At 39.4% G+C, this 22,746-nt stretch overlaps 1 protein-coding gene across 1 annotated transcript in view; it reads right to left on the reverse strand.

Annotated features, from left to right (window-relative positions):
- XRCC5 (X-ray repair cross complementing 5) overlaps positions 1-22,746 on the reverse strand; it is a gene marked incomplete at its 5' end in the record, with an annotated part of 96,708 nt that overhangs the window by 55,763 nt on the left and 18,199 nt on the right. The window contains 5 exons of the mRNA XM_079710166.1: positions 9,424-9,557; positions 12,996-13,086; positions 13,953-14,090; positions 18,061-18,123; positions 20,888-21,000. Coding sequence (XP_079566292.1) covers positions 9,424-9,557; positions 12,996-13,086; positions 13,953-14,090; positions 18,061-18,123; positions 20,888-21,000 — 539 coding nt within the window. The remainder of the gene's footprint in view (positions 1-9,423; positions 9,558-12,995; positions 13,087-13,952; positions 14,091-18,060; positions 18,124-20,887; positions 21,001-22,746) is intronic.

The raw sequence follows: 22,746 nt of genomic DNA on the forward strand, positions 1-22,746 counted from the left end.
TTATCTTCAATTCCTATTTCTCATCAACCACCATCCAATCCCTTAAGTCCTATCTACTCTACCTTCTAAATTTTCTCCTCTCCATTCTCTGTCACTGCTTTAATTCAAGTCTTCCTGGGGGCCACTGCAGGTTTCCTAACTGGTCTCTAGTCCATTTCCCATGCCACCATCAGACCTATTTTCTAAAAATCATGTTACCCGCCTGCTGACAAAATCCTTTAGTGATTACCCACTGCCTATTGGATAAAATCAAAACTACTGGCTCTTCATGACCTGCCTTCTACCTGCTACCTTTTCCACCATTTTCCCATAGAGCCTGTTCTCCAGCCAAATACATCTCACTTCTTTGTGCTTTCCTGCTTTTGCATGTGCTACTTCTCTTGCCTGGCATGCCCACAGCACATCACACATTGCCTTTATTCCTAAATGAAATCTTCCTGAAGTCACTCACTTGCAAGAATCCCTCTTTCCTCTTATTCCCACAGTATTTTGTACCCACCACTATTGTGCCAACTGGTTTTATCTCTCTCTTCTCCCCTGACTCCTCTGGAGGGGTCCTTTCAGGTAATGAGCTCATAGTATCACCAGCACGTGATACACTGTTAGTACTCAATAAATATTTGTTTTAGAAAAAGTGAATTCAATTTATACACACCCTAGCAATGATACTTCTTTATACAGATGGGCCATGTTAACAACTCTCCGAGGGGGACCTTCAAGATGGCGGAGGAGTAAGACATGGAGATCACCTTCCTTCCCACAAATACATCAGAAATACATCTACATGTGGAACAACTCCTACAGAACGCCTACTGAACACTGGCAGAAGACCTCAGACCTCCCAAAAGGCAAGAAAGTCCCCACGTACCTGGGTAGGGCAAAAGAAAAAAGAAAAAACAGAGACAATAGGATAGGGACGGGACCCGCACCAGTGGGAGGGAGCTGTGAAGCAGGAAAGGTTTCCACACACTAGGAGCCCCTTCGTGGGCGGAGACTGCGGGTGGCGGAGGGGGAAGCTTCGGAGCCGCGGAGGAGAGCCCATCAACAGGGGTGTGGAGGGCAAAGCGGAGAGATTCCCGCACAGAGGACTGGGGCCAACCAGCACTCACCAGCCCGGGAGGCTTGTCTACTCCCCTGCCAGGGCGGGCGGGGCTGGGAGCTGAGGCTCGGGCTTCGGGTCGGAGCGCAGGGGGAGGACTGGGGTTGGCGGCGTGAACACAGCCTGCAGGGGGCTAGTGCACCACAGCTAGCCGGGAGGGAGTCTGGGAAAAAGTCTGCACCTGCCGGAGAGGCAAGAAACTGTCGTTCTGCGGTGCGTGAGGAGAGAGGATTCCTTCCCCATCTGCCGACAGAAGGCAGAGCACCGCCTAAATGAGCTCCAAAGAAGGGCGTGAGCTGCGGCTATCAGCTCAGACCCCAGAGATGGGCATGAAACACTAATGCTGCTGCTGCAGCCACCAAGAATCCTGTGTGCAAGCACAGATCACTATCCACACCCCCACACCCCCAGGAGCCTGTGCAGCCCACCACTGCCAGGGTCCTGTGATCCAGGGACAACTTCCCCGGGAGAACAGACGGTGCGGCTCAGGCTCGTGCAATGTCACACTGGCCTCTGCCGCCGCAGGCTCGCCCCGCGTTCCAATTATAACTACTGTACCCTTCCCTTGCCCCAGCATGAGTGAACCAGAGGCCCCTAATCAGCCGCTGCTTTAACACCGCCCTGTCTGGGTGGGAAAAGACGCCTGAAGGCGATCTACACGCAGAGGCGGGGCCAAATCCAAAGCTGAATCCCAGGAGCTGTGCGAACAAAGAAGAGAAAGGGAAATCTCTCCCAGCAGCCTCAGGAGCAGCGGATTAAATGTCCACAGTCAACTTGAGGTAAGGTACCCTGCATCTGTGGAATACCTGAATAGACAACAAATCATCCCAAATTGAGGAGGTGGACTTTGGGAGCAACTGCAGACTTGGGTTTGCTGTCTGCAACTGATTTGTTTCTGATTTTTATGTTTACCTTAGTTTAGTTTTTAGCACTTGTTATCACTGGTGGATTTGTTTATTGGTTTAGTTGCTCTCTTCCTTTATTTAAATTATTTTTTATTATTTTAATAATTTTAAAATTTTTATTGATTGATTGGTTTTCCCTTATTTTTTTCTCCCTTGTCTTCTGAGCCATGTGGCTGACAGGGTATTGGTACTCCGGTCTGGCGTCAGGCCTGAGCCTCTGAGGTGGGAGAGCCGAGTTCAGGACGCTGGACCACCAGAGACCTCCCAGCCCCACGTAATTATCAATCGGCCAGAGCTCTCCCAGAGATCTCTGTCTCAATGCTAAGACCCAGCTTCACCCAGCGGCCAGCAAACTCCAGCGCTGGACGCCCCATGCCAAACAACTAGTAAGACAGGAACACAACCTCACCCATTAGCAGAGAGGCTGCCTAAAATCATATTAAGTTCACAGACACCCCAAAACACACCACCAGACACAGCCCTGCCCACCAGAAACACAAGATCCAGCCCCACCCAACAGAACACAGGCACCAATTCCCTCCACCAGGAAGCCTACACAAGCCACTGAACCCAACTTACCCACTGGGGGCAGACACCAAAAACAATGGGAACTACGAACCTGCAGCCTGTGAAAAGGAGCCCCCAAACACAGTAAGTTAAGCAAAATGAGAAGACAGAAAAACACACAGCAGATGAAGGAGCAAGGTAAAAACCCACCAGACCAAACAACTGAAGAGGAAATAAGCAGTCTACCTGAAAAACAATTCAGAGTAATGATAGTAAACATGATCCAAACTCTTGGAAATAGAATGAAGAAAATACAAGAAACGTTTAACATGGACCTAGAAGAAAAACAATGATGAACAACACAATAAATGAAATTAAAAATTCTCTAGAAGGAATCAATAGCAGAATAACTGAGGCAGAAGAATGGATAAGTGACCTGGAAGATAAAATAGTGGAAATAACTACTGCAGAGCACAATAAAGAAAAAAAAATGAAAAGAATTCAGGACAGTCCTAGACACCTCTAGGACAACATTAAATGCACCAACATTTGAATTATAGTGGTCCCAGGAGAAGAAGAGAAAAAGAAAGGGTCCGAGAAACTATTTGAAGAGATGAGAGTTGAAAACTTCCCTAACATGGGAGGGGAAATAGTCAATCAAGTCCAGGAAGCACAGAGAGTCCCATACAGGATAAATCAAAGGAGAAACACGCCAAGACACATACTGATCAAACTATCAAAATTTAAATACAAAGAAAAAATATTAAAAGCAGCAGAGAAAAGCAACAAATAACATACAAGGGAATTCCCATAAGGTTAAGAGCTGATCTTCCAGCAGAAACTCTGCAAGCCACAAGGGAGTGGAAGGACATATTTAAAGTGATGAAAGGGAAAAAGCTATAACCAAGATTACTCTACCCAGCAAAGATCTCATTCAGATTTGATGTAGAAATGAAAACCTTTACAGACAAGCAAAAGCTAAGAGAAATCAGCACCACCAAACCAGCTTTACAACAAATGCTAAAGGAACTTCTCTAGGCAGGAAACACAAGAGAAGGAAAAGACTTAGAAAAACAAACCCAGAACAATTAAGAAATGGTAACAGGAACGTACATATTGATAATTACCTTAAATGTAAATGGACTAAATGCTCCAACCAAAAGACATAGACTGGCTGAATGGATACAGAAACAAGATACATACTGTCTACAAGAGACCCACTTCAGATCCAGGGACACATACAGACTGAAAGTGAAGGGATGGAAAAAGATATTCCATGCAAATGGAAATCAGAAGAAAGTTGGAGTAGCAATTCTCATATCAGACAAAATAGACTTTAAAATAAAGACTGTTAAAAGAAACAAAGAAGAACACTACATAATGATCAAGGGTCAATCCAAGAAGAAGATATAACAATTGTAAATATTTATGCACCCAACATAGGAGCACCTTAATACATAAGGCAAATGCTAACAGCCATAAAAGGAGAAATAGACAGTAACACAATAACAGTGGGGGACTTTAATACCCCACTTTCACCAATAGACAGATCATCCAAAATGAAAATAAATAAGGAAACACAAGCTTTAAATGACACATTAAACAAGAGGGACTTAACTGATGTTTATAGGACATTCCATCCAAAAACAACAGAATACCCTTTCTTCCAAGTGCTCATGGAACATTCTCCAGGACAGATCATACGTTGGGTCACAAATCAAGCCCTGGTAAATTTAAGAAAATTGAAATCGTATCAAGTATCTTTTCTGACCACACTGCTATGAGACTAGACATAAATTACAGGAAAAAAAACTGTAAAAAATACAAACACATGGAGGCTAAACAATACACTACTAAATAACCAAGAGATCACTGAAGAAATAAAAGAGGAAATCAAGAGGTACCTAGAAACAAATGACAATGAAAACACAATGACCCAAAACCTATGGGATGCAGCAAAACCAGTTCTAAGAAGAAAGTTTATAGCAATACAATCCTACCGCAAGAAATAAGAAAAATCTCAAACAACCTAACGCTACACCTAAAATAATTAGAGAAAGAAGAACAAAAAAACCCTAAAAGTTAGCAGAAGGAAAGAAATCATAAAGATCAGATCAGACATACATGAACAAGAAATGAAGGAAATGATAGCAAAGATCAATAAAACTAAAAGCTGGTTATTTGAGAAGATAAACAAAATTGATAAACCATTAGCCAGACTCACCAAGAAAAAAAGGGAGAAGACTCAAATCAACAGAATTAGAAATGAAGAAGTAACAACTGACACTGCAGAAATACAAAGGATCATGAGATTACTACAAGCAACTATATGCCAATAAAATGGACAACCTGGTAGAAATGGACAAAATCTTAGAAAAGTACAACCTTCCGAGACTGAACCAGGAAGAAACAGAAAATATAAACAGACCAATCACAAGCACTGAAATTGAAACGGTGATTAAAAAATCTTCCAACAAACAAAAGCCCAGGACCAGATGGCTTCACAGGCAAATTCTATCAAACATATAGAGAAGAGCTAACACCCATCCTTCTCAAACTCTTCCAAATATACCAGAGGGAGGAACACTCCAAACTCATCCTACGAGACCACCATCACCCCGATACCAAAACCAGACAAAGATGTCACACAAAAAAGAAAACTACAGGCCAATATCACTGATGAACACAGATGTAAAAATTCTCAACAAAAGACTAGCAAACAGAATCCAACAGCACATTAAAAGGATGATACACCATGATCAAGTGGGGTTTATCCCAGGAATGCAAGGATCCTTCAATATATGCAAATCAATCAATGTGATACACCATATTAACAAATTGAAGGATAAAAACCATATGATCATCTCAATAGATGCAGAAAAAGCTTGACAAAATTCAACACCTATTTATGATAAAAACTCTCCAGAAAGTAGGTATAGAGGGAACCTACCTCAACATAATAAAGGCCATATATGACAAACCCAGAGCCAACATCATTTTCAGTGGTGAAAAACTGAAACCATTTCCTCTAAGATCAGGAACAAGACAAGGTTGCCCACTCTCACCACTATTAATTCAACATAGTTTTGGAAGTTTCAGCCACAGCAATCAGAGAAGAAAAAGAAATAAAAGGAATCCAAATTGGAAAACAAGAAGTAAAACTGTCACTGTTTGCAGATGACATGACACTATACATAGAGAATCCTAAAGATGCTACCAGAAAACTACTAGAGCTAATCAATGAATTTGTTAAAGTGGAAGGATACAAAATTAATGCACAGAAATCTCTTGCATTCTCATACACTAATAATGAAAAATCAGAAACAGAAATTAAGGAAACAATCCCATTTACCACTGCAACAAAAAGAATAAAATACCTAGGAATAAACCTACCTAAGGAGACAAAAGACCTGTATGTAGAAAACTGTAAGACACTGATGAAAGAAATTAAAGATGATACAAACATCTTCCCTGCCAGGAGGCAGAAATTAGACCTTCCCACTCTGAGTCATGCTCATGGGATAAAGCCTACACAGGACAAAACCTCAATAAACTGGACTGTACATGCAAAGGCAACTTGTGTTCATAAAAACTGTCTTAGAGTAATTAAGAAAATGCCATTTGTTGTTTTCAAGTACTTAGAACAACACAAACCAGTGTCAACAGAGGGTGTGAACTGTTTTAATGAAAAGGCAAAAAAAAAGTTTAATTAGCACTCTGTATGCAAATAAATTTTGCTAGAGAAAAAAATACAATACAAACAGATGGAGAGATACACCACGTTCTTGGATTGGAAGAATCAATATTGTGAAAATGACTATACTACCCAAAGCAATCTACAGATTCAGTGCAATCCCTATCAAACTACCACTGGCATTTTTCACAGAATTAGAACAAAAAATTTCACAATTTGTATAGAAACACAAAAGACCCCGAGTAGCCAAAGCAATCTTGAGAAAGGAAAATGGAGCTGGAGGAATCAGGCTCCAGGACTTCAGACTATACTACAAAGCTACAGTAATCAAGACAGAATGGTGCGGGCACAAAAACAGAAATATAGATCAATTTAACAGGATAAAAAGCCCAGAGATAAACACACACACATATGGTCACCCTATCTTTGATAAAGGAGGCAAGAATATACAACAGAGAAAAGACAGCCTCTTCAATAAGTGGTGCTGGGAAAACTGGACAGCTACATGTAAAAGAATGAAATTAGAACACTCTCTAATGCCATACAAAAAAATAAACTCAAAATGGATTAAAGACCTAAATGTAAGGCCAGACACTATAATACTCTTAGAGGAAAACATAGGCAGAACACTCTATGACATACATCATAGCAAGATCCTTTTTGACCCACCACCTAGAGAAATGGAAATAAAAACAAAAATAAACAAATGGGACATAAGGAAACTCAAAAGCTTATGCACAGCAGAGGAAACCATAAACAAGACGAGAAGACAACCCTCAGAATGGGAGAAAATATTTGCAAATGAAGGAACTGACAAAGGATTAATCTCCAAAATATACAAGCAGCTCATGCAGCTCAATATCAAAAAAACAAACAACCTGATCCAAAAACAGGCAGAAGACCTAAATAGACATTTCCCCAAAGAAGATATACACATTGCCAACAAACACGTGAAAGGATGTTCAATATCACTAATCATTAGAGAAATGCAAATCTAAACTATAATGAGGTATCATCTCACACCAGTCAGAATGGCCATCATCAAAAAATCTACAAACAATAAATGCTGGGGAGGGTGTGGAAAAAAGGGAACCTTCCTGCACTGTTGGTAGGAATGTAAATTGATACAGCCAATATGGAGAACAGTATGGAGGTTCCTTAAAAAACTAAAAATAGAACTACCATATGACCCAGCAATCCCACTACTGGGCATATACCCTGAGAAAGCAATAATTCAAGAAGAGTCATGTACCAGAATGTTCACTGCAACACTATTTACAATAGCCAGGACATGGAAGCAACCTAAGTGTCCACTGACAGATGAATGGATAAAGAAGATATGGCACATATATACAATGGCATATTACTCAGCCATAAAAAGAAACGAAATTGAGTCATTTGTAGTGAGGTGGATGGACCTAGAGTCTGTCACATGGAGTGAAGTAAGCCAGAAGGAGAAAAACACATACTGTATGCTAACACATATATATGGAATCTAAAAATAAAAAATGGTTCTGATGAACCTATGGACAGGACAGGAACAAAGATGCAGATGTAGAGAACGGACTTGAGGACACGGGGATGGGGAAGGGTAAGCTGGGACGAAGTGAGAGAGTAGCGCTGACATATAAACACTACTAAATGTAAAATACATAGCTAGTGGGAAGCAGCTGCATCACATGGGCAGATCAGCTCGCTCGGTGCTTTGTGACCACCTAGAGGGGTGAGATGGGGGGGGTGAGAGGGAGACGCAAGAGGGAGGGGATATGGGGATATATGTATACATATAGCTGATTCACTTTGCTACACAGCAGAAACTAACACAACATTGTAAAGCAATTATACTCCAATAAAAATGTTAAAAAAATAAAAGGAAAAAAGAAAAAAAAAGAAAAACTCTCCCCTACAAAAATCAAAGTTGCCAGTTCTTAAAGCTTTAAAAGATAATAATGAAAAAAAAGATAACAATGCCTGCACTTATGGCTTGCCTCTGTTCATTAATGCAACAAATATTTGTTGAAGATAATAGTACCTACCCTTGGTATCTGCCAAGTATTACAAGTTTCTATTTTTCACCATAGTGACCTGTTTTTGCAAGCTTTCCACACCAACTAGTCTGCTCCTCCCTCCTCTACAAATGGCAAAGGCCTTCAGGTCGTGATGTCCACTTGTCAAAAATAGCAAAGAAATGTGTACAAGTAATTTATACTTGATTACACTTAGAATATGAAAGTATTCATTGAGTCAGGTCTTGACCTGTTAATCTTCATAGTTCTGATTTTAGAAAAAAAGATTTTTTTTAGATTACAAACATCCAAAAACCAGGCAGTTCCTTCTGAGTAGAAGATCCCTCAAAATCACAACAGGCCCTAACATGGACTTGAGTTAGTTAAGGATGCTTTGAGAAATGAGTCAAAAGGGGCAATTAAGGAACTCCCCAACATGCAGCCTCCTTTCCCACCTCCCCACCTCCCCCCACCTGCCACAGCAGTAGGCCCTCCATTCCCGGAGGGGAATAGTTTGCCTGGCAAAGCTGCTTGTGATTTTTTTCACCTTTGTGGGGTTCAGAGAAGCTTATGTCCTGCTTTCACCAGGTTATTCCAGGATTGGGATTGTCCTTCCACTTCATCCTTGGTCCATCCCTCCCCTTCCTTCACACAAATCAGCTCTCTTGTCAAGTTACCCAGCTTCCCTTAATCCAATGTCCATCTTCTAATTCCTTTGGACCAAGACTCAGAAATTTATATTTTTCTTTTTTTTTAGCTACTCTTTAATAAGTTCATACTATAACCTCTCTGACCTCTAACATTTCTTCCCTAATAGTGGTTACATATTACACAGTTCATAAAAACCCCCCTCCTATTTGGATATTAAAAAAAAAAAGGAAAAGCCTCATTCACATAAAACAGAGGAAGAAACCCATTAAAAAGCATAAAAGAAGAATCTGCTTTTTATTTGGCCCTCCTGTTAAAAAAAAAAAAATCTAGCCTTCTCCCAGAAAAAAATTCAAAAACATCCTAACTTTACTTCTTTCTTTCTAAAAGCTCCTAGTATTTTTTTATCTTTTTTTCAGTAGGTAGAGAAAGGTGTTATTCTTCCATTAAATAGACAGAGCAACTGAGCCCTCAGTTTGATTGGGACCAGCCAATTACCCTAACTTTTCACTTAGCTCTCTTTCAGCTAAAAAAAGTATGACTGGTTCACCTTTCCTCTCTCACCTGAAATAATCTCTGAAATTGAGGATTTGGGATTTTGCTGGTTGGAAATAAGTCTTCAATGATGCCCTCCTCTTCATCTTTCTTTACCAAGCTCATGGAGTCAATCAAAGCATCAACAGCACTCAACTGCGCCTCTAAGACAAGGATAAACAGAGCAGCAATAGGAAATAATGATTACTTCCATTAGTCTCCAAAACAAATGCTTTCCGTTCGCAGATATTCACAGCAATACTGGCAGGATATTCAGTCCTGGCCCTGCCAAAAATACTCTCTAGTTATGCATGTCATTTAACTTGAGCCTCGGTTTTCTTATTTGCAGAGAGAGCTATTTAGAGTAGCTGGTCTTTTAGGTACTTCCCAGCTCTAATGAACTTTTGATAGTGGAATATCCTATCAAAAGCAAAAGAGTTTGTTCAAGAAAAATGCACCAGAGCCATACAAAACCCACCTTCCATATGCTAATTCAAAATACTCAGTATTCATTGAGTTGACATTAAAAAAACTGGTAACTGGCAAAGGAGAATAACATTAAAAAAGAAAAGGAAAATGCCTTTGGAAATGAAGCATTAGCTTTACAAGAATTTAACATTACCTGTATCAGAGTATACCAACTTAACAGGAAGACGCCATTGGACCAGAGTGAGTGGATTCCTTTACAGTCTCCCCAAGTCCGAATGAGCTCTTTCCTCTCACAAACCTCATGGCGCTAATCACACAGACCTGCATGCATGTCTTTTTTTTCAATCTTTTTTTAATTGAAGTATAATTGATCTACAACACTGTGTTAGTTCCAGGTGTACAACGTAGTGATTCAATATTTCTATACATTACAAAATGACCAACATGATAAGTCTAGTTACCATCTGTCACCATACAAAGTTATTACAACATTATAGACTACATTCCCCATGCTGTACATTTTATCCCTGTGACTTATTTATAACTAGAAGTTGGTACCTCTTAATCCCCCTCACCTATTTCACTCATCCCCTTACTCCACTCCACTCTAGCAACCCCCCAGTTTGTTCTCTGTATCTAAGAGTCTGTTTCTATTTTATTTGTTCATCTGTTTTGTTTTTTAGATTCCACATTTAAGTGAAATCATATGGTATTTGTCTTTCCCTGTCTGACTTATTTCACCTAGAATAATACCTTATAGGTCCATCCATGTTGTTGCAAATGGCAAGATTTCATTCTTTTTTTATGGCTAAGTAATACTCCATTCTGTGTGTGTGTGTGTATCACATTTCTTTGTCCATTCATTTACTGATGGACACTTAGGTTGCTACCATAACTTGGCTACCGTAAATAATGTGGCAATGAACATAGGCATTCATGTATCTTTTTGAGTTCGTGTTTTTGTTTTCTTTGGGAAAATACCCAGAAGTAGAACTGCTGGATCATATGGTAGTTCTATTTTTTAATTTTTTGGGAAACTTCCATACTGTTTTCCATAGTGGCTGTACCAATTTACATTCCAACAACAGTGCTCAAGGGTTCCCTTTTCTCCACATCCCTGCAAACACGTTATTTGTTGTCTTTTTGATGATAGCTATTCTGACAGGTGTGGTTTTAATTTGCATTTCCCTAATGATTAGTGATGCTGAGCATCTTTTCATGTGTCTGTTGGCCATGCGTATGTATGTCTTCTTTGGAAAAAAGTCCTGCATACATGTCTTACCCCACTCCATTCAAATTCTAAGAATCCTTGAGAGCAGAAACATGATGTCCTCTTCTTTATGTCTCTCTAATACCAGATAGGAAGCAAGTTCTCCCCAATAAAAATCTACCAAGTCAGTGAAAACGACACAGCCCAAAGCAATGTGGATGAAAGGCAACGGTCCCAAAAATGCTTCTACCTAAACTGCCACGTGTAACTTTCATTCTGCTGATTCATACTGCAGTTCAGCTATTAAAACTGAAGTGCTATTTTGGGATCATTCACAGTCACTAGGCAAAAGGCGGAAAAGAGTAAGAAGTTCCTAAAAGTTCATTATGCTTCTATTCTTCACCTTTTCAAACATCCCTTTTGGACAGCTACTACAAAATGAACGAGCATACAGATATTTATCATGAGACATTTCTATCCCATTTTTGGAGTTTCCAAGGGAGGTCTCAGGCACCATCTCAAGCTGACTACTGCAGGGTCCACCCGGTAATAGGAAGGAGGTGGTACCTGTGTGGGTGAATATTTGGTGATGTCCATCTGCTACGACAGGCTAGTATCAGGCCAGACTACGCTGGCATTACACACCCCTACATAAATGCTGACTTGGGAAATATGCCAAACAATTTTAATGATCCGTTTTACCAATGGAGAGAATGCAAACAAAAATGTCACAGAACTCACACAGTATAAAGCAACAGATCGAAAACTATTTAATGTTTTAGATCCTGAGTGATTTATATCTATAAGGTAATCTCTCAACAAAGTTCTCTTTTTTAAATGTTCTTCTTATGTAAAGTTTGGAATTACCAAGAGGAAGAGACAGAATACTGTAACACGCTGGCACCCTCTACACATTGAAGTCCATGCCTGGCTCCACGTGATGCAGAGAGACTCATTTCCAGAAGGTAAAGAGACAAGCCCTAGGGGCCCATTTGATTCTTAGCTTTTGCCCTGCACACTGCTCCCAATGTACAGAGGGCACCCAGTTCTGAGACTCACCTCACAATTCCCTAATCCTACACTGATGCAGATTTAAACTTGTCAACTAAAACATCTACTCATCATTCTGTGTTCTTTTGGGTATGTTCTCTACATTCAGCCCACTGGTATATCTTATGATAACTGTCTTAAACTGTGAGATTTCTGGAAGACAGGATCTGTGCGTGTGAGAATTACTCTGGGTAGCATCCTGACATTTGCAGCCAGATGCTTAATAAAGACCTCTTCTCATTAAGTTCCCAGTAACTCCTGGAACAGTACTTGGACTGATAATGTACACTATGAAGAAAGGGCAAAGAGAAAAGGGCATCTACAGCACTGTCACTTTTTGGTTAAAGTTACATCATATTTTACGTAGGACACTAGTCACAGGTTTGATACCACATGTCAGTTCACTTCAGTAGAGGGCAAACCTTCTGCTCACAATTAAAGAATGTACATCCATTTCCAGTAAGCTGCTCCCCAGATACAAGCTCTAAGTCAGAAGGGGGAAACTAGACAATGTTTAGAGCAAACCTATCCCTGCTGCTGGAAAAAAATCACCTTCATCATTACCATATATGAGTGTGACTGGAATCCAACTACAGTTGACCCTTGAACAACGTGGTTTTGAACTGCTCAGATCCACTTATATGTGGATTGTAAGTATATATGTACATTACTACACAATCTGAGATTGGTTGGATCTGCAGATACAGAACCATGGATACTGAGGGCCAACTGTAAAGCTATACGTGGACTTTCAACTGGGGGGAGTGGTGCCCCTAACCTCTTCCTTGTTTAAGGGTCAACTGTAACTCCACCCTGTGAAATCCTAGCCCCAAACCATGACTAAAGACAGGTGATTTCCCCAAAACAGTCTGTGTTTAGAGCCAATCAGTGAGCAAAATGGAAATAAACTCACCTGTGGGAGTGCATTTCCCATTATTTTTCAAGGATGCAAACATGTACTGCCGCAAGTCTTCCATGAAAGGCAGCTGTACGTACACTAAACACTAATGAGAAAGAGTGGAGGTAAAAACAGAAACAACTGAATTAATGGAAAAAATTTAAAGCTGATCTCAAACACTGTGAAAGTGGCACAACAAAAGGATTTCAAACATCAGACAGCTCAAGTCTGGGACAAGGAGAATAAAGTGTTCCAATTTCTGTGATTAGCTGTACTCAACTGCAAAGAGTACAAAGAATATTAAACATAAAAGAAATGCTTAAAAGAGAGACTATCAAAGAATACCTACAAAATGCATGACCAACACAACAAATGAGAGAGTCAAGGTGACTGGCAAGCTGACGTGAAAGTCAAGATATCTGCCTTCTCGTTCCATTTCTGCTACAGTGAGTTCTCTGAGAAACAGGAAATGGCGAGGGGTCTAGACCTGTATTTTAAACAGGAGAGCCCTAGAAAAACGGAACTTCACCAGGATCACAAGAAAATCACTCCCTCAACCTTTATCCACACTAAAGGCTGTTGTAGAAAGGGAGGTAATCTGTACTCTCTTTAGGTTCTGAGAAGTCAAGAAGGATGAGAATGGAGAGAAGGTCCCTGGACTGGGCAAACAGAAGGTCACGGTTAATATTTACTGATTTGATTTAATAAGAAGCTCTTTGCCTCCTCTTATAATTTATGTTCTTTCACTGCATCTGAAAGTGTGGTTCACAGACCAGCAGCGACAGCGTTACATAGGAGTTGGTGAGAAAGGCAGAATCTCAGGACCCCACCCCAGACCTACAGAATCAGAAACTGCATTTTAACAAGATCCCCCAAGTAATTCTCATGCACGTTAACAGCTGAGAAGCACTGTTTAGAATAAAGGAACTGAAGGGAAAAAAATTAATATGAATAAAAGACTTGCAGGTTTACCTCATAGGCGTCCCTGATACAAGGAAAAGCCACGCCAACTTGAGGATTAGATCTTCTGTCATAAGCATATCGAACTACGGCCACCATGTCTAACTCATCCAAAGCATGAATCAGGGAGGAAAGGGCAACTGCTGCCGCCTAGTAAGAAACATGCATGCGTTAACACATATCAAACACATGAGGATTTTCACAGCACAATACTTACAAGATTATTATTCACTTTCTTCCTGTTTTAGATTTTAAGTGCCCCTCTAACCACTTTAAGGCTACACTGTACACATCTGCATTTAATCACATTTACTGTACCTCTTCTGGAACTTTTCTTCATTATATTCTCTTATTCCTTCAATTTTCCTCCTCCTCTGAATTCACACCCTCACTCTAAACAAAATCTCTCTTTGCCCCTCTCTCCACAAATTAGTATCTATAACTTTCTTTCCCTTCATCTTTACATTTCATGAAATAATAATCTTGCTGTTTCACTGCTTAGAACACAATTATTCTTCAATCTAATCAAGCTACTGACCCACTTCCTTACTGAAATTACCCTCTGAAGTCCCCCATGATCTCCAAATTGCCTAACTCTTAGTCCGCATTCTATTTGCTTGACCTATCAGTAGCATCTGACCATCCCTCTTTCTCTACACGTTCTCCTTCTTTGGCTTCAGAAACAACACTCTGCCCTGATTATTCTACTTTTGTACACCACTCCTCCCCCAGCTCTTCTGTTCTTCCAACTAATCTTGAAATTCTGCTCTTGGCCTTTCTCTCCTCCTCTCACTCTAAAACTCTACTTTGGCGACTACTTATTTTATCCAGTCCCATGAGTTGATGAATCAAAAGTCTGTATATTCAGCTTTAAAACTCTCCCAAGGGACTTCCCTGGTGGCGCAGTGGTTAAGAATCCACCTGCCAGTGCAGGAGACACGGGTTCGAGCCCTGGTCCGGGAAGATGCCACATACCGCGGAGCAACTAAGCCCGTGCGCCACAACTACTGAGCCTGCACTCTACAGCCTGTGAGCCACAACTACTGAGCCTGCGTGTCTAGAGCCCGTGCTCCGCAACAAGAGAAACCAACGCAGTGAGCAGCCCCCGCTCACCGCAACTAGAGAAAGCCCGTGTGCAGCAACAGAGACCAATGCAGCCAAAAATAAACAAATAAATAAATTTTTAAAAAAGAAAGATTAAAAAAAGAAAACTCTCCCGAGATCCAGGCTTATATCGCCTACTAGTTGGTAGATAACTCGTACAGTTACACCTTAGGTATCTCAAACTATCCATGACCAAAACTAAGCTTCCTGTCGTCCCCCTCTTCTCCTCCTGTGCTCCCTGCTTCCACTAACACCTCCTCCCAGTCAACCAAATGAGAAGCCCTACAGTTGATAATGCCTGCCTACAGTCCCTCACCTTCAAGTGTTCACCACACTCTACCAAGTCTACCTCTATGCCGTCTTTCAAATTCTATCTGTTCTGTTCCATCACTGCCTCCCCTGTTCCTAGAGCTGATCATGTCACTCTCTTCCATAAAAACCTCCAAGGGTTCCTCTATCCCTACCTCGGTAGAGCTGATCACTATTCACGGGCAAGTCTTGTACTCTCCCACCTCGGTAGCTTTTTGCTTGTACGGTTTCCTCCTCACTAGAATGCTCTCTCCAAATCTCTGGCTCTCAAGCTTCTAACCCATTTTCAAGGACCAGTAAATTGACAAGCTCTCCATTTCAGATTTGCTTTACTCAGCTCTCTCCCTCTCCATAACTCCCCCAAAACTTTGTACTTTTCTCAGTGTTACAGCTAACCCTTATCAAAGTTAGCTATATGTATTCCCATCTCCTCCACTAAAAACCTATGACATCAATACCTAGTCATCAAAATCCTCTACAGATTTCATGACAGATTGATTACCTTTTCAGTTCAATTCAAGGAATATTTACTTAATGCCTACTCTTGGCTAAGCACTATCTTAGGCAATGTAAGAAAACAAAGTTGAGTCCCTGATCTCACTGAGCTTCTTTACTAGCAGAAATGAGATGTGTACCAAGTACAGAATGTGCATATTCTAACAAGTCCCATAAGAGAGGCCAGATAAGCATGATGAAGAAGAGATTAGAAGAGATTACTTCCAATTTGTTTGCAAGTTTTTATTTAGGTGTCTTTGATAGGACCAACTGGGATACTTAAAGAAGGATGGGGTCCGGAATGGCAGCTAGAACACCATATTACACCTGTGGGAAACTCAACTAAAGCTCCATTTCCTTCCCTTTCTCTTCTCCCATTCTCTTCCACATAGTGAAAACCAGTACATAAAAATGTAGATTTTCCATACAAAAAAAAATTATATGCTAATGACCAGAGAAAACATTTTTAAAAAGGAATATATTCATAGAATCATAGAATATTTGAGCTGAAAAACAAAAGTATTCATCTAGTTTAACAACCCACATGATGAAGGAATTCCCTTCCTAACATCTGATTGGTAGAGACTCTGCTTAGAAACTTACAGGAATGGGGATCTGACCATCTCACAAGGAACCAACCCATTTGGAGATAGTAATCCTTGTTGACAAAATAATTCTTCATCTTGAACAAAATGACCACTTGTTGGTTCCAATTTACCCTCTGGTAGGAAGCATAGTTTAGATTCTATTCCATATGATAATCCTCTAAGTATCTGAAGAAGGCTATTGTCTCTCATCCCTCCTACTCCCCTGCCTACCTACACAAGTCCTCTCCATGCAGTCTTTTACTCAAAGTCCTCATATGACATAGTTTCTTTACTCCCCTGCTTATCTCATAGCCCCAATTAGTTAATATTATTCTTTGACTATGACATCAAGAACTGACACCAAAGAGTAGCCCTTTGCCATCAGTAGATGAATTTTTTTTTCTTTAGTGACTCAAAGTGACCCTGTGATCTATAGGGTCTGTATGAGGCTGGATTTGAATTATGCAAGTCACAATGCTGCCCTGACCTGAGCTAGCAAGTCTAGAGAATCATACGAGTCAACACAGCTTTGTGATATGATTTTCCTTACTGCATACCCAGCAATCACATGAAGTGATCAGAATTTTCTTTGGGTAAAGGGACAGTAAGTTGGAGTTAAAACCTCAGCAGGAGTTAAAAACGCAGTTAAGTTGTGTTGACAACAGATACTAGAACTGCCTGATTCCCATTAGGATTTGATTCAGGAGAAATCCATGAACTAGGATTCTCAAATTTGAGGATTCACGTACACCTACTGTGCTTTAATGAATCCATTTAACACTGAGTGGAAGCCAAGCATTTTCTTAATTTTACTGTTCTAATAGAATAATGGCATATCCATTCACTAAATCAGCAGCCAGCTACCCTTCAGAAGTGAGGAGAAAAAGAGGACTAGATCACTTATATCACCACCCTTCCCCCAACCCCAAACAAGCCATCTACATCCAGTTTACCAGTTCCAAATGCAAGTAACTTCTGGAACATGGAGACCTAAATAGTCTTAAACAGACACTGGATGGTAATCTTCCAGTTAACATCAAAATCTCCAAGGAAATAACAAGTTCTTACTTGAAGACTACATAGAAAATATTTATAGAGAGGGCAGGTGTGAGTGTAGGATGCAAGAGTCACGGGTTGTTAGCCAGGCAGAAATCAGCGTGAAAACAGAATCTCCTGGGGATGTAAGAAAATAATGAAAAGAAAGAGGTAAGGGGGATAAGACAAATTTCTCAATGATGGAAGTAGTCCCATGAGTCAGTGAAGCTCATCTTCAGGATGCTTAAGCCAGCACTAAATGTTCTGTTTATGAAAATGAAAATGTTAACCTGACCCCAACCTTCCTGAACCTGTGACCATGAGATCCCCATACTTAAATGTATTTGTTCAAATGTTTTTGTTTTTAATACTCACCTGATCTCCAATTGCAGAGCTATGTCCTCAGGCCTTGTGCTCATGCTATGACAAATACATTTATCATTCTCCATTTTCAGAGTTAAAGGTCAGTGAATTTCCCCACTGCTGTTGCAAGAATTAATGTCATTTTAAACTATAAAAGCCCCAAACAACTCACTTAAAATGACAATTCAATTCTACGGCACTACCTCAAAGACCTACTGTCAACTCACCTCATCATCTTTTGCTGCAAAGACCTTTAGAACTTGACTTCCCATAAAATATTTCATGTGGACCTACAAGAGGAAGTGAGGAAAAGAACTGGTTTCAATCCAAAATAAGTAACACAAAAAACCATAATGCCACAGATTACTAGGAAATTACATTCAAAATGCTCTTACTGAAAAACATTCACAGGTACTAGAAACAACTTACTATTTGAGGTTCAGTCACTTAAACACAACAAATACATGAGTGCCTAGTTTATGTCAAACATTGTTCTGGGCACTATAAACGGCTTAATGAATAGGATGTAGCCTTGTCTTGAGGAGTGTAGATAAATATGAAATTAACTGCAGTGGAGTATTACCAGACAGTGCTACCAGTCCACAAGAGTACAGTATTACAGTTCAGTGCTACAAGAGCACATAAGAAGGGCAGCTATCTTAGTCATGAGGTGTCAGGGAAGGCTTCTGCAAATGGTGACACCTAAGTCAAGACTTAAAGGATGGGTAGGAACTAAGATGAAAGTCTGGGCACAAGTGTCCTCAGCAGAGATAACACGTGTCGGGGTGAGGCCCATATAAGCCAAATACCACCATCTTCACTTCCATTCCCCATCTGAAAACCATTATTTGAAAAAATATGGGAATAATCTTATATTTTCAGTTTGCTACATCCATATAGATTTATTTGCCCTCCTATTAGAATCTGTAATAGTTCTTGACTGATTCAAGAACAGTTAATGATACCTTTTCCTAAGGCACCTAAATGACTTCTCAAAGGACAGCCAGACATTTGGGAAAATTCTGGCTAAATTCTTATCCATCCTATAATTAGATACCCAGAACACTGACAACATGGAGGAAGGCAAACTGAAAGGACTCCTGAAAGTTTAAGAGAAGAATAATTCACAATTCAAAAAAAAAAAATTCCAAACCAAAAAAAACCTATTTTATATTATGAAAAGTTTCACACTAATTCAATCCAGAAATATTAGTGTCCCTCAGATTAAGGGAATCTGGAAAACTATGTGGTCTTATTAATTTAAAGCTAATTACTAGTTTATTAAAAGGTACATACTTATACTTTACCTTAGTTGATATGGAAAAACCTTGTTCTTAAGATGACGTGTATGCATTTGTTAACATAATACACAAAAGCAGGTATGTAAAAACTAGACTATTCAAAAATAAGCCTGTCTATCTGGTGGGCAAATTATAGCTGATTAATGGCATAGCTTTGGAGTCAGAGAGACCTGGTTCTTTAAAACCCATCTCTACCACCTTCTAGCTGGGGGCCTTGGGCCAATTACCTAACAGCGCTGAACCTCTATTTCCTAATGTATAAAATACATATCACAGCACCTACCTGAGAGGACTGTAATAAGAATTAAATGGGAATTTATATAAAGTGGTTAGTATATTGATTATAATATTATAATCACTCAATAAATGGTAGCTATTATAACTATCTTTATTGTACCTGTCTGATATTGCACTTAAGATAAAAATAATTTAGAGCTTAAAAACAACAGAAAGTTGGTTTAGAAAACACTTCATGACTTAAAAGTTAATTTTAAGTCAATAAAAATCTTTTTAAATGGAAAATGTACTTTTTCAGCTCACTTTTTCTTGCTTTGCCATCTAACTAAATAGGTCCCCACACCTACCATGGCACAGATGATTTCAGTTTTTTGAGTCCTAAATTACAGTGATAGGAGTTTTGGGTAGATCTTTTCTGCCTATCTGGAATTAGGCAGACCCAGTTCCCAATAAGCCAGTTTCCACAAATAGGTCTGAATGGAGGTTCTGTTTCACTGAAAAGACTCACAAGCACCGACATAAGAACCATAAATTTTGTTTATATACCTCCCAAAGTGAATAATTTTAAAGAAAAGCACATTTAGTGTAATTTGTTAGAAAACTGTTAGAGATACTCAACTTCCAAAAGGTATTTCTTGTCACCATTAACTGTATCGACTTTAAGTAAATACTCTCAATTTTTGGTTTATGAGTCTTAAAACTGTATCTAACAGTTTGAGCATATGATGGAAAACACTCTCCCCACCTCACTGAATTATTCTAATATTGAATTATACAGGGACTGCATGCTGGAGCAACATGAAGAAATTTAAATCTGGTATATTGGGTTATATGTATTTTTATTTTAATTCTCACTTGAGTTCTTCTAGAACCAACAAAAATATCTTCATCCCTATAGAGCCTGAAAAGATGCATTTTCTACTTATTCATTCTGTTCAGTTGCCTACCTCAAGAACATTTCATCTAAGACTGCTGGGAATCTTTAATGACCCTTTCTTGGATAGTAGGTGGTATCCACAGCCTTCAATAAGTTACTGCATTTTCCACTGTGTCTCTTGTATATCTGTATTGCCGTCTAAAAATCATATGACTAATGAACAAGTTTTGCATCCTAGACCTCTTTGTTGGGTGTTGAGAAGAAGGGTGACTGGCATAAATCAATGGTATTCTAAGAGATCTATGGTCATTCAAAACCCAACTAGACCTTGACTCCTGTAAAACACTCCAGTATACGTAACAGTTAGAGAAAGCAATACAATAGCAAAGATCTGGATGCTGTTTCTTTAAGGCTACTATGAGCTATGACCGACACCAAAGCTAAGAAGTGACTTTTCAATGAATCTATTCTGATTTATGCCGACTTCTCTTGATTTTTAACCTTCAAAAATCAAGGATAGCAGCACGCCAGACTACATTTTAGAAAAACTAAAAGTGAAAAAAACATATAACAGGCCCAATCCAAAGCACACCATCTCAAATAATGAGAAAAAAGCTCATCTGTTTTGTTTACAATTACCTGAGAAGATCTACAAAATCCCAAAACAGAGAAGCACTTCCCCTCCGATTTATATTTCATTTGTTCCTCATCCACTTTAGAGAAAGGAATGATATCACTCCCATAGCGGAACCCTAAAGAACAAGAGAAGAGCACCTGTTAAGCATATGGGGCCTCATTTTCTACAAGCTGAAATTGGCCCTATACATACATTAACAATACATGCACACTCCGGATCAAGCCTCCATATACTGTTTGCCGGAATCAAATTTCTGCCCCTTGTGATCACTGCAGAAAAAGAAGCGGCAGATCCACGAACATATACAACACAGAGACAATTAAAATCTAATTACATTTTTTTAAGTAGCACATTCTGCAATCTAGTTACCTTAATGATTACCCATCCTAGTAGGAAGAATGTAGCAAATGCAATGTACTAGTTATCCTCCAAAGATAAACCATGGTTGACTAAAGTACAATCATGACTTGTAAACATAATAACAAGAACACATTTATTTAGAAACCTGGAGACCCACAGAGAAATGTGCCCATAGGATTTTCAGAACAAAATGTTCTCAAAAATGGATGCTGGAGATATACAAATGCCTAATGGAAGAAGCCAAAATTTTTCTATTTAGAAACATTCAACTGACAAGCTGGATATTTTTCTGCATTTAAATTTATTTTATTTCTGGGATTGGACTGTCTATTTTTTTTTTCTTTTTGATTACTTAGGTTATTACAGATATAGGCTCTTGGCTACTTAAAAAAACTCCAACCCTGTTCCAGGGCCTCTCTGCTCTATGGAAGGTCATGCCCTTTCACTATATAGTCTTATATGTTTAATGGGGAGAAAGATCATCAAAAGCCAAGGATTATGACCTTGCATAGATGAAAAGGAAAAGCATACGCATCTTTACTCCAAGAAACAAAGAAACTTGTGTATTTGGGGGCAGATTCTGTGATCCAGTGTTTATTAGTTCCCTCACTCTGCACATACCATGTATTTAATGAAAAGGAAACACATTTCTATTTTCATATATGTCTTTTAATAAAAGCTGGTGATATAAACAAAAATTTCAACAAGAAGTTAAGAGGGAACTGTATGGCACATAATTAAGAGTGGTATCTAAACCCAATGTTTTTTCAGACATCTTACTTGAATTGTTTAAGAGTAACCTAAAAATTCTAATTAAAACTGTCTTATGTTTTCTGGCTCATCTTTTAAAGGGCAAATCAATAACTGTTAACTTTTGTACATGGCAAAGAGTAGAGAACAGACTACAAATACGCCCATAGTCCTTTGCTCACATAAACTAGTCCCTCTATCTAAAAAAGAGAACTCTACATGTTAGGGGATAGAAAGTGGAAGACAGGCAAAGGAAGTATGTGGGTAACTGCAAAAAGGTAAGAGAGAAAAGCTGCACATCTATGCTCTTCGAACTGAAACAATGTTTAACTCTTCCCTCTCCCTTGCTCCACCAATATGTTTGCTTTCTGTCTAAGACAACCAGAGCTGCTTTCTTTGCTTGCAACCAAAAGAATTGGTACCCTCATCTCTAGTCCCTTCTCCTTCCAATCCATCCTATACCCAGATGTCCTATTAATCTTTCTAAAACACAGCCCCCCTGACACTCTGCTCCTCAAAATTATAAACAGCTCCATGTCGCTTTCAAAATTAAGCATAAACTCTTCAGCGTATCATTCAAAGCCCTTCCTAATTCAGAATAGCATGTAGAAACAGACTCCTGCAGCCTAGGTTCAAATTCTGCTACTTGTTAACTATGAGATTTTGCATATGTTAACGAATGTCTTTCAACCTCAATTCTCTTATCTGTAAAATGGAAATAAGAGTGCCTACTTCATTGGTTGTTGTGAAG

The sequence above is a fragment of the Hyperoodon ampullatus genome (genome assembly GCF_949752795.1).
Source record: "Hyperoodon ampullatus genome assembly, chromosome: 8".
NCBI classification, from domain to species: Eukaryota; Metazoa; Chordata; class Mammalia; order Artiodactyla; family Ziphiidae; genus Hyperoodon; species Hyperoodon ampullatus.